Here is a 12355-nt window from a genome sequence, read left to right on the forward strand (position 1 = left end):
ATGAAAAATCCTCTGGAGGAGAGGCAGAGGGAATTGACTCCTCAGCATCAGAATCCTCATAGGCCTGGAAGGATTCTTCTTTGGTATCTGAATGCTCAGAATCCCCAGAGGCTTCATCTGAAGAGAGGTTGTCAACCTGCTCAGTTCTAGGCCTTTTCTCTGCAGGCGGCTGAGAACCTCTGTCTGGGTGAGGCTGAGACCCCCTGATAAGAGAGATAAGATCTGCAGCAAGAGACATGATCCTGTTTATCAGAAGAAGGGGCCTGGGCAGTAGGTTTAGGATGGGCCTTGGCCTGGCTGGCAGCCTTAGCACGTGCAAAGGCCTTGATAGACATGGATACAGGAGGTCTAGCTGCCCCACGTGCAGGAGTAACCTTGTCTACGGGAATGGTGTCGGGTAGATCCAGAACTTGGTTTCTGGAGGAAAATCAATAACCAGCACCGGTGTAGTCTCCGTGACCGAAGGACGTGTTACTGCTGTGTCGTCGGCCTGGAGCAGTTGAATTACCGCTTCTGAAGGGACCGAAGCACACGCGGAGGGCTTAGGAGAAATATCGGTAGAGAACACGGGCCGCGGATGTCGGTCCCGGTCCTTCCGTTTTTTGGAAATTTGTGTTGTCGGTTGTTCCTACGGCATGATATAAGTGAAGGATTCGCCGAAAAAGTCTTCGGCAAATTCTGCCCGGCGCCTGAGGGTGCACTTGTTAAAGCAAGCACAGGCAGAGATGTCATGGTCTGGGCCTAGGCAAGGGAGGCAGTAAGAATGGAAGTCCTTATGAGGTATTTGTTTACCACAAGACAAACAATTAACTTTCTCAATTTGTTCTGACATCGGCTGAGGCAAGAAAAAATGTTCCCCAACGGGGTACTTAGCTTTTAGATGACTCCGGTAACTGAAACCGGTACATGTGAGGCAGAGCACCTCGCTGGCCTTGTTCAAGAGAAATCTTGACCAATGGATGGGAGATCGCAGATATACCCCAGGGATTACCTCAGTGTCACTGCTCGACAGAGGCACAGAAAAATAATGGGTATAGTTCCCCATACTAAAGGGGTGGCGTAAGCCACAAAACGATGGGCTAGGCTTGTAAATGCCCTCGGGCAGATAGCCTAGTATGAACCTATGAACCTATGAACCTATGAAAACACAGGAGCTGACCGACTGGCACTTGCAAACTGCTTCTGCTTCGGGCACCGCGTGGCAAGAAAGACTGAAGAAGATGGTGTCGGCCGATGCCTCTATACTCCAGCCGTTCTGACGTCTGAGAGGAGGCGACACCGGCCGACGCTGGACCCAGACTTTGGAATCCGGCCGACCAAGGGCTGCCTGAGGCAGGACAACCCATATGTTATGACAGCAGTTGCATTCTTGAAGGACATCTGCTTCTGCTTCGGGCTCCATGACAAGAAAGACTGATAAAATAGCATCGGCTGCCTTACTTTATACTACTGACAACCTGACCTAAGATTACCTATGTCATATGTGATCATTTTGTTTCTTGTTCAAAGAGTGCACATAAGAAATTAAACTTAGAATTCAAATAGTTTTAGCTTCTGAAAGGACCTTTTATGAAGCCTTCTCTAAGCTTGCCCAATTAAAGGTATTATTTTTCAAGGTTCTTTAATGGACAGCCATGGTGGTGCAGCGGTAGCACTGTTGCCTCACAGCATGAGGTTCTCCCGTTCGATTCTCAGCTGGAGTGCCTTCTGTGTGGAGTCTGCATGTCCTCCACGTGGTCGAGTGGCATTCGAAAGACATGCATGAATGGGCATGCCTTCGTTGAAGGTTGAGCGTCGAGGTGGCACTTCGGCACTGTGAAAATCTACTGCCAATCATTAGCGGACCCGAGTTCCGCTGCGGCGACCCTTAACCGGGAAAAGCCGAAGGAACAACAACTTTTCAAGGTTCTTTCATCAAAGATTAAATACAACTAAAACATTTTCTGTTTGCCCTTTAAAACACAGCACAAGAATGAAATTACATCCATGCAACACCTTTTAATACATGTACTTACACAAGGCAAGGCTGTCATAATAATGTGAGCATGTGCACATTCGTGCGTGTATGTCTGCATGTACTTGTGTATCAATGATGTCGGACTAATCCCACAATATACCCGCTTCTGGATTACCTTCATTGACTTGCATCGACAATGCCAGGAATGTGTGCACAAGGCTTTTTATGTATAGGTGGGTGGATGTGGGAGTGAGTGTACTTGTCACTATCCAACAGGCTCCTTATAAGTGCATGAATCTGTGAGTCTATCCTCAAATTCTTTGTCATGCTAGGAATGCATGTGTGTGTATCACTGGCCTACATTATAGACAGGCACACATACATTCCTGGCATTCAAATGATACAAGTCAGGTAAAGTAATCAAGTGTGTGTGTGTGTGTGTGTGTGTGTGTGAGCGCACACCACTCTGTCCTACAATGACCTCGGTCCTGTAAATTAGAGCCGCTCTGCAATCCTGTACAAACTAAAAAATGGATGAATGAATAAATTAAAATGATTTTTCTTACCTGTGGTTTAGTCATTTCAAATGCAATGCTGCGTACTTCCACGTTCAGTATTACTTTAGGAGACACAAGTGCAATCTCAGCATATGGATCTATCTGTAGTTTTGCTGATGCTGACACTGGTTTGAAAACTTGAAAGCAAAATTTGATAAACATTTTTACATATTTTGGTTTTATTCTTTCAATTATTTTAACCAGCATTGTGTTATGCATTTTTAATAAAAATGGAACTAGCAAATTTTTTCTTTATTAAATCACCAACTTTGCAAACAACCGTTAAGTACATTCATAACTCATTTCAGTTACAAATTACAATCAAAAAGTTCCAACTATATATATTAGTCAACAAACATTATAGCAAAACTGTCTTAAAAATAGATGTGGGACAGTTGGTTTAATCTGCCCTCACAGCAACTACTTAAACATGCTGTAAGCTTGTCATTCTCTAAGTCCACACAGTGTCTCTTGAGATACTACATTCATGAAGAAACTTCCAAGAAAATTTAACTTAAAATCTAGGGCAACTGGTTAAAGTCAACTTTCTCAGATACACAGTGATATAAATTTTGTCCAAATGTCCATTTGAGGGTGCTTTCTTGAAAATAAAATTACTTTTCCAGTCTTAGTATAAAAGACTCATACAAATCCTCTTTATGACTTGGATAATGCAAGACAGAACAGCAATGCAGACAATGAAGGAACTAACTATGGAGGAAAAGGAATTGGGCAGTGTCCCATCACCCCTCTCAGATAAGGAAAGGATGGTGTCCTAGTGGAGAGAACAGGGGAGCAAAACAAAGTATCTGATTGGGGGGTCAGTAGCAAGTTTACCTCACCCATGGAATTGAGTGCTAGAGTCCCTGTCCAGCCAGCACTATTAACTACTGGATGCCCATGTGCCATGGATGCTAGTGGGCATAAAGAGGAAGCTTGCATGAAGTAATAACCTCACTACCGGGCATGCATGGGGAAACATGTATGCATGAAGTAATAGCCCCAATACTGAGCATACATGTATGCATGAAGTATTAACTCCACTACTGGGCGTGCCTGGGGACACCTGTAGGTTTCAAGTAATAACATCACTACTGGCCATGAATGGGGAAACATGTATGCATGAAATAACCACCTCACTATTGGGCATGCATAGGGAAACGTACACGAAGTAGTAACCTCACTACTGGACAAGGCATGGGGAAACATGTATGCATAAAGTAATAACCACAGTGCTACTGAGCAAAGATGGGGTAATATGTATGGATAAAGTATTTACGTCACTACTACTGAGCATTGATGGGGAAAAATGTACAGATAAAATAATCTCACTACTAAGCATGCATGGCAAAACATGTACAGATAAAGTAATAACCATCCTTCTACTCAGCACAGGTGGGGAAACCTGTACGGATAAAGTAATTACCCCGCTGCTGGTCATATATGGAGGAACATGTACAAAAAGTAAAAACTCTGCTACTGGCCATACATAGTAAAACATGCATGGGTAAAGCAATAACCCCACTATACATCTGAAATAAGCACACTAAAACTGTCAAAAGTAATATGTAGCTCAGAAAAAAATATGCTTTAGAACCTATCTACACATGCAACACTGTTACTATTGTGAATATGCTAGTTGTGTTGCAAGTAGATGACAGTCAATGGGGCATACAAGCTGTGATCCTAAGACAGAACAGACGACCAAGGTCTTGATTTGTCAACAGGATTTATACAAATACAAAAGTACAAACAGAAAAGGAACTTTTAACAATAGTGGATGGATGGAAGAAATTTCATGAATGTCTTTAGTAAAGTTTAGGTAAATACAGGCCAGAAAACTTTCCAAATATACATTTAGAAAGTCTTTGTACAAGTATCTCCTAGACTGTGGGTTACATTTCTCAATTTACATATTCACTGATTGCTACTACCTGGGGTGGGCTTTCTAGCCAAATTTTCCTGAACGAAAAATGATGTCCTGTATTCAAATAGGATATATAACTTATGTAACACAGGTTTACCATGGTGCATGCAGCAGAAACAAATACAATGGCTTATCCATTTTGAAATAGTCTGCTTTGATATAGCCTTCCCCTCTGTTCCTGCAGCAAATGCCACCAGTAGTTGCTCAGACTTTCTTAGAGATTTTGTCCTGTTTAAGTAGAATCTTAGTTGTCTGTGCACATCTAATGAATGCAGAATTCGCTCTCCCTTGTTCTGCGGATTTCGGAAAAAAGTTGGCAGGTGAATGGTCTAGTTAAGAGCCACACTGGATACCACCTTAGGCATAAAAGGATGGGTCCTGAGGGTCCACCCTGTCTGGGTAAAAAATAAAAGATAATGAAAGGCTCCACTGTCATGAGAGCCTGTAGTTCTGAAACCCTTCCAGCTGAGGTGACTGCTAAAACAAAGGCAGTCTTCCAAGAAAGAAATTTTATGTCCGCAGTAGCAGCTGGTTCAAAAGGAGGTAGGGTGAGTTTTTCCAGCACAAAATTGAGGTCCCATGCACGAGTCGGTGCTCTCTTGGGAGGTCTTAAATTTCTGGCTTCTCTGAGGTACTGCTTTAGCAGGGGATGAGAAAAGAAAGTAGGCTCTGTGTTGTAATGAGCCGAGATGACAGAGGCATGGATTTTTATTGAAGAAAAAGATAGGCCCTTGTGAAGCATCTCAGTTAAATATTGCAAAATCTGTGGAATATCGGGCTTTGCTGTGTTTATTCCTTGTGCTTGGTTCCAAGCACAGAATCTCTTCCATTTAACAGCGTAAGATTTTCTAGTACTAGGCCTTCTAGCCTCCAAAATGACATCCATCACAGGTTTACGGAGAGATGTGATTGGTGAAATTAGGCGAGTAGCCATGCTGCAAGATTCAGAGTTTGGAGCAGAGTGTGAAGAATATGACAGTTCTGCTCAGACAGTAGATGGTGTGTTTGAGGCAAGTACCATGGAGGAAGGTGCGAGATATTCCTTAGAAGCGGGTACCAGTGTTGGCGAGGCCAGTCCAGAGCAATCGGAATCATTTTTGTTTTTTCCTGTCTGACTTTTAGCAAGACCTTGGAGAGCAGAGGCAGAGGGGGGAAAGGCATAGACTTATAGGTTTTTCGAGCTGAAGGATAGAGCATCCACTTTCCAAGCTTTTTTGTGATGAGTTCTTGTGCAGAATTTGTCCAACTGATAGTTTTGGGGAGAGGCAAATAGATCTATGTCTGGGCTCCCCCATTTTCGTGCCAACATGCTGAAGGTTTGTCGATCCAGTTTCCATTCATGTGGGTCCAGAAGATTTCTGCTTAGGTCATCTGCCAGAGTACTTTGCTTTCTTGGCAGGAATTGAGCTTAAAGATGTAGAAGGAGACAGCACTACTGAATTCTCCAGTTATAGGCCAATAGCTATACTCTCTCCACTTGCAAAGATTATGGAAAAATGTATTCATAGACAAGTCATGCACCACCTAATCCAGAATCACCTTATGGCAGACGCTCAGCATGGTTTCTGTCCTCATCACAGCACTACTTCAGCCCTCCTAGCCTTTACTAACACCATAAACCATAATCGCAACAATAATTATATATCCTCAGCCCTCTTCTTGGATCTTTCCAAGGCATTCGATATGGTTGATCACCAACTTTTAATCCACACCCTGCAAACATTCTGTCTAGATACTAGAGCCCTTCAATGTTTCAGTCCTACCTGAATGGTCGACAGCAGGCTGTCCTCTGGCAGAACAAACTCTCTAACCTTCTACCCAACACCCTTGGAGTACCACAAGGCTCTATACTAGGGCCCTTGCTGTTCTCCATCTTCATTAACTACCTTTATATTGTCATCCCAAAAGTCAGCTGTATCCAATATGCTGATGACTCTACTCTGATTTGCTCAGCCACATCTCCAGTAGAGTTATGGTCAGCTACCCAGACCACCTTTAATATGATAGAAAACTGGCTTTCTGAACATAGTCTGATCCTAAATACCAAAAAAATTAAAATGCTGTTATTTTCACCAACACAAAGGTCTACCACTTTCACCTTTACCATAAAATCAAATGATGGCACAATAATCTCCCCTGACCCCTCTACAAAACTATTAGGTGTCATCATAGACAATCTAAAATTTGACCTGCATGTTAAACAAACTATCAAAACCATCAATAAAAAACTAGGGTCACTTTACAGAATAAAAGCCTTCCTAACCCCTCCAGCTAAAATTGCAATAGCTCACTCACCTTCTTTCAACCCTTATGTATGCATCCCCTCTACTCTCGAATTTAAACAAGACTGTCCTTAAACTCTCAATTTGCTACAACCACATTGCCAGGTTTGCCACTGGGCTGCCTTTTAGGACACATCATTTCATCAATCTAAATCAGCTTGGATGGCTTGAACTACCCAGCCTAATCCAGTATAACCAACTGATTATGGGCCTATAAAATCCTCTATAATCCGGACAATACTCCTGCACTTAAAAATATTATCACCCCCCCTATAACAATCCTAGACCACTTCGATCCTCTAACAAACGACTAATTCAGACTAGCAAAATTAATAACACAGCCGGTGATTCTCTCTTTGCAAACTAAGTAGATCCTGGAACTCTCTTCCAGCTGATATTACCTTACTTTTCACCTTAAGTCAATTTAAAACTAGACTCAAACAACATTTGTCACTTAACTGGCTATGTTAATGTATCAAGCCTGGCTAACTCTCTCTAGAATGTGTAAAAATCTGCTAACCAGTTTACTGTGTAATTTAATTTAATCCTGAGCGCAAGTCAGGATTAACTGTAACCTGTGGAACTTGTTTAACTTGCTTACTTATGTAATCTATGTAAATAGTCTGTAATATGTAATGCTGGTATTATGTAATGCTGGATCTGCTTACCCTTGGAGCTTTTCTCCCAGGGCCTCCACTGAAAATGGACATGCATCCAGTCAGACTATCCTGGTCAACAAATGTAAAATAAAAATAAAAAATAAAATGTATTTGGTAAGTCAAGGCTGTGTTCCACAAGGCCATGGCTATTCTGCAAAGAAGGTAGGAGTGGGAACCCCCCTGCTTGTTTATGTACCACAACTGTGGTGCTGTCCATCTTCATCAGTAGTTGTCCTGGATGAAGGAAGTCCTTGAAGGCTGTCAGTGCATTCTGTACAGTTAGCATTTCTTTCTTCTTGATATGTAGATGCATTTGATTTGGGCTCCATTCGTCCTGAATGTATTTCCCTGCCAGATGGGCCCCCCAAGCATAGTCTGATGCATCTGTAATCAGGGTTTGGATGGGAGGGGGTAGAATGAATGACAGTCCCTTGTTTTGGTGACATGCCTCTGCCGACCAAAGGAACGCCTGTTGCAGGCAATGAATGAGAGGAATCATTGTTTCCAGGCTGTGACAATGTTGACTCCATAAGCCTTTTTAGGTACCATTGAAGTTTCCTCATGTAGAGTCTTGCATATGGAACTAGCAGAATGCAGGATACCATGAACCCCAAAGCCTGTAGAATTTGTCTTGTAGATAGCTGGGTTTTTGTTGCCACTTGTTTGAAATATGTTGTCAATTGAATTTGTTTGTCTGGCGTGAGGTAAGCCATCTGGACAATTGTATTCAAGCTTGCACCCAGGAATGTAATTATTTGACAGGGTACCAGTTGTGATTTCTTTAGGTTTATGGTGTACCCTAGGCATGTTAGAAATCTTTTTACAAATGCCAGATGCTGAAGAAGAGTGTCCTTTTCCTTTGCCTGAATGAGAATCGTCCAGATATGGATAAATTTGAATGTTTGTCTGCAAAATGCAATTACTGGTGCCAGGCACTTTGTGACGACCCTGGGCGCAGTAGATAAGCCAAAGGGCAGTGCAGAGAACTGGTAATGCAAATAGCCTGCTTTGAAGCGGAGGTATCTTCTGCAAGATTCCCTGATTGGGATAGGCAGGTATGCCTCAAAGTCTAGAGTTATCAACCAGGCATTCTTGCCTAGCATAGGCAGTAGCTGTTGTAGAGTCAGCATGCAATTACTGGTGCCAGGCACTTTCTGAAGACCCTGGGCGCAGTAGATAAGCCAAAGGGCAGTGCAGAGAACTGGTAATGCAAATAGCCTGCTTTGAAGCCGAGGTATCTTCTGCAAGATTCCCTGATTGGGATTTGCAGGTATGCCTCAAAGTCTAGAGTTAATCAACCAGGCATTCTTGCCAAGCATAGGCAGTAGCTGTTGTAGAGTCAGCATCTTGAATTTTGGAATGCCCAGAAAAGTATTTAGAATGGATAAGCCCAGAATTGGACACCATGATTTGTCTTTTCTGGGTACCAGGAAAAGTCTTGAATAAAACCCTTGTCCTTTTTACTTTTCTGGTACTGGTTGAACAGCTCCCATATCCATGAGGGACAACTTGTTTCTGGGCCTCTGCCCACTGATTTGGTGGCAGATCTGACCATCCGTTTGGAATTGGCAACGTGTGGAAATGAAATCTGTACCCCTGGGATACTAAGTTTAAGACCCACTTGTCCTGGGTAATTAGATATTAATTTTGAGCATTAAGTGCTAGTTTTCCCCCAAAAGGGCTGCCAAAAGATAAGTGCTTGGAGATGGCAGAGGAAATTCATTGAGACTGTTTACTGTAGTAGGGTGGTGCTTTGCTAACTCCTGATTTGGAGGTGGAGGCACCCCACTGTTTTGTCCTGCAAGATCCTTGTGACTGAAACCTGGAGCCTTTGGAGTGTCTGGGTTTGACCCAAGCGGCTCTGTGGGACACTGGAAAGCACCAATTCTTAAGTAGGCCAGTGCCTACTGAACCTGAGTGGCTGCACTTCCAAGAAATCTTTTACAGTTTGCATAGATTTAGCTTAGTCTTCCATCTTTTTTAAAACCTCTTCTGCCTTATTACCAAACAGACTGTCCTGCTGTAAAGGAGCATCCAACAATTTAGCTTGGACATGATCAGGCAGATTTTGCTCCTTGAGCCAAGCATGCCTTTTTATCACAGATCCAGTTACGGCGGCCCTGCAAGAGACCTCCAAGGAATCAAAACCACACTGCTTTCCAACTTGTTCAGCTGAATGCAATAAGTCCTGTAACTCTATTTTCCACACAATCAGAAATCAACATCATTTTCTGTTTCAGTAAGCCCATAACATGCTGTTGATATTTAAGCACATGAAATTGGCAGTTTAAAGCCCCGATTCCCAACGTTGCAGACGTATAACCCTTCTTACCCCATCTCTCCAGCACCCTGGAGTCTCTATCTGAAGAAGTAGGATTTTTGGCTGTAGAAGCCTTAACACCCTTGGGACCCTGAGAAATAGTTTCAGGGTCAGCAGCAGGATTTTTGAAAATAAATTTGTGAGAGTCAGGAACCCTGTAATATCTGTCTGGCTTACTAGGAGCCAGAGGCAGGGAATCGGGAGCCATGCTGGATTCTGAGAAAACATCACCAACAATGTCTAAAACAGGAGGTATAGCCAAAGGTCTATGCTGAGGAAGAAGAAAATCCCTAAGCCTCTTTTTGGATTCTGTAAAGTCCTGACTCTCCCAATGAAAATGTTCCCTTAAAGCATGCAAAGTCTTTCCAAAAGAAAAATCCTCAGGAGGAGAAGTAGAAGGGATGGATTGCTCTGCATCAGAGTCCTCATAAGGTGGAATGGAAAATTTCTGATCAGAAGAAATGGAAACCTGATCTGAAGATTCATAATCAGTGCCTTGCCTAGGCCTCTTAGCAGGAGGGGGGGGGGGGTGGGAACCCCTGATCAAGGTAATTAAATTCTCAGCCATTTTGATCATTTGTTTTTTAGGCATAGGGGCCTGAGCACGTGGCTCATGCGTTGGTTCTTTACAAATAGAAGTAGGTTTTAGCCTTGTTTTTGATGATGGCGTTGGTTTAATATACAAATGTTGAGGCCTGAAAACACCCTCAGAAGCTGGTGCCTGCTCAGCGGCTCTGGACCCATCCAAGGGAGAGACATCCACGGGTTCAATACTTGGAGAAACTCGCGGCATACCAGACTCTGAATGGGTCTCGGTAGAGGCCTGCGACTCAAAAGTACCGGCATCAGGGGCTGCAAAAGTGCCTCACTGAGTACCGGCGAACCGCCGACTGGCTTAGGAGAAGCTTCGTCGTCGGTTTTGTACCTCAACGGTCTGACTCTTTCCTTGTGTTTTTTTGTGAATTCTAGTAGTCAGATTGCTAACCGACGACATTTCAGGATAGTTAAATCTTGAACCAAAGTATTTAAAAGCAAAAATGTACCGACGCTTAATAATGCAGTGGTTAAATTTAGCACAAAACCGACAGCAAAGTACGTTGTGATCAGGGTTTAGGCAAGGTATACAGTACAAATGAAAATCCTTATGAGGTATTTGGTTCCCACAAGTAATACAATTATTAACTTTTACTGACATCGGTAAGGAGCAAGAAAAAGTTTCCCCAACGGGATGCTTGGCTTTGGTTTGAAGACTTTGGTTCTGAAACTCGAAAACAAAAGTTTCAGGAGTCGGCTGACTGGCACTTGCGAACTGCTTCTGCTTCGGGCACCGCACGGCAAGAAAGACAGATTAAAATGACATCAGCTGCATGTTTTATACCCCTGACGACCTGCCGTCATGGAAGAGGAGACGGCAACCGATGCAGCACCCAAGACTTTGTTATTCAGGCCGACGGCAACCTGCCAGCAGATTACCCAAATGTAATGACTGCAACAGTGAAACATCTGAAAGAATGACATCTTGGAAGAAGTATTCTCTTGCACGTCTTACTCTGTGTGACAGAGTGCGTAGCAATCCAGGGGTATTCTTGCATATCGCACTGCCCACCCAGGTTTTTGGGACCCAACTGAGGTAGTCATCCACCTGGTGAGGACGTGCACAGTGCCTCCTGCAGGATATATACCAGACAAAAGTCAGTGGACAGAGGTGATCATACACCTGGAGACAATGCTCACTATGTGATTTCTGCAGGATGTACATAGAGCACAGGTCACTGGATAGAGGTGATTGTATACCAGGTGAGGATGCACAATGTGTGCCTCTATAGAAAGACATGTACCAGGTGCAAGTCACTGGACCAAAGTGATCATACACATGCTGAGGATGCACACTGTGGCTCCTTAAGAATGTCTACCATGATCATTTACCTGGCGAAGATGCACACTGTGCATCTGGCATGACGTGCATCAGGTGCAGGTCATTGAACCAAAGTTGTCATACACCCGGAGAGGGTGCACACAATCCCTCCATGATGCGTACTAGGCATGATTCACTGGATGGGGACTCAGACACTCAGAATATATTGGACAGCTTCTCTCTCTCAGTCTGTCTGGAGATGCCTACAGATGCATCAGTATGAGGTGTGGACCGTTGTTGGGTATAAAGTCTGGCCTGTCCTACTCAGCTTACTACCAATAATCTCACCAAATGCATGGATATGTAGACTGGCTGCCTTCTAATTTTGTGCACTATTCTTAATGTCCTCACATGTCTAAGCACTTCATTTGTCTTTGTGGCATAAGGCACAAAGTTCCACAGAAGGTTCATTTCGGGTACTCAATCTAAAAAGAAAAATGCAGTACTAGTTTGCCTTCTGAGTAATGAAACACCATTATATGCATCTCAATGGTTTGTAAATGCTGACAAAATCTCACAGACATTGAAAAGTACAGTTTTGTACCTACCATAAATGTAGATGTTCGAGGATCCACATTGCTGCAGTCATAACCTGTGGGTAGTCCGCTGTCCTCGGTCGGCCCGAATACCAAAGTGTTAGGCTGGCGTCTGTCATGGGCGCTCAGAGCTGACGTCAGTACGCAGTAGTACTTAAGCGCATGACCGACGCCTTATCCTCAGTCTTTCTTGCCCCAGATG

The 12355-nt window shown here is 43.4% G+C and overlaps 1 protein-coding gene across 1 annotated transcript in view; it reads right to left on the reverse strand.

The window, feature by feature from the left end:
- VPS13C (vacuolar protein sorting 13 homolog C) overlaps positions 1-12355 on the reverse strand; it is a 6956796-nt gene that overhangs the window by 5833297 nt on the left and 1111144 nt on the right. The window contains exon 12 of the mRNA XM_044076309.1: positions 2524-2651. Within this exon, the coding sequence (XP_043932244.1) occupies positions 2524-2651 (128 nt within the window). The remainder of the gene's footprint in view (positions 1-2523; positions 2652-12355) is intronic.

The sequence above is a fragment of the Protopterus annectens genome, chromosome 7.part0, assembly GCF_019279795.1.
Source record: "Protopterus annectens isolate FY-2018-M chromosome 7.part0, PAN1.0, whole genome shotgun sequence".
In the NCBI taxonomy this organism is placed as follows: Eukaryota; Metazoa; Chordata; order Ceratodontiformes; family Protopteridae; genus Protopterus; species Protopterus annectens.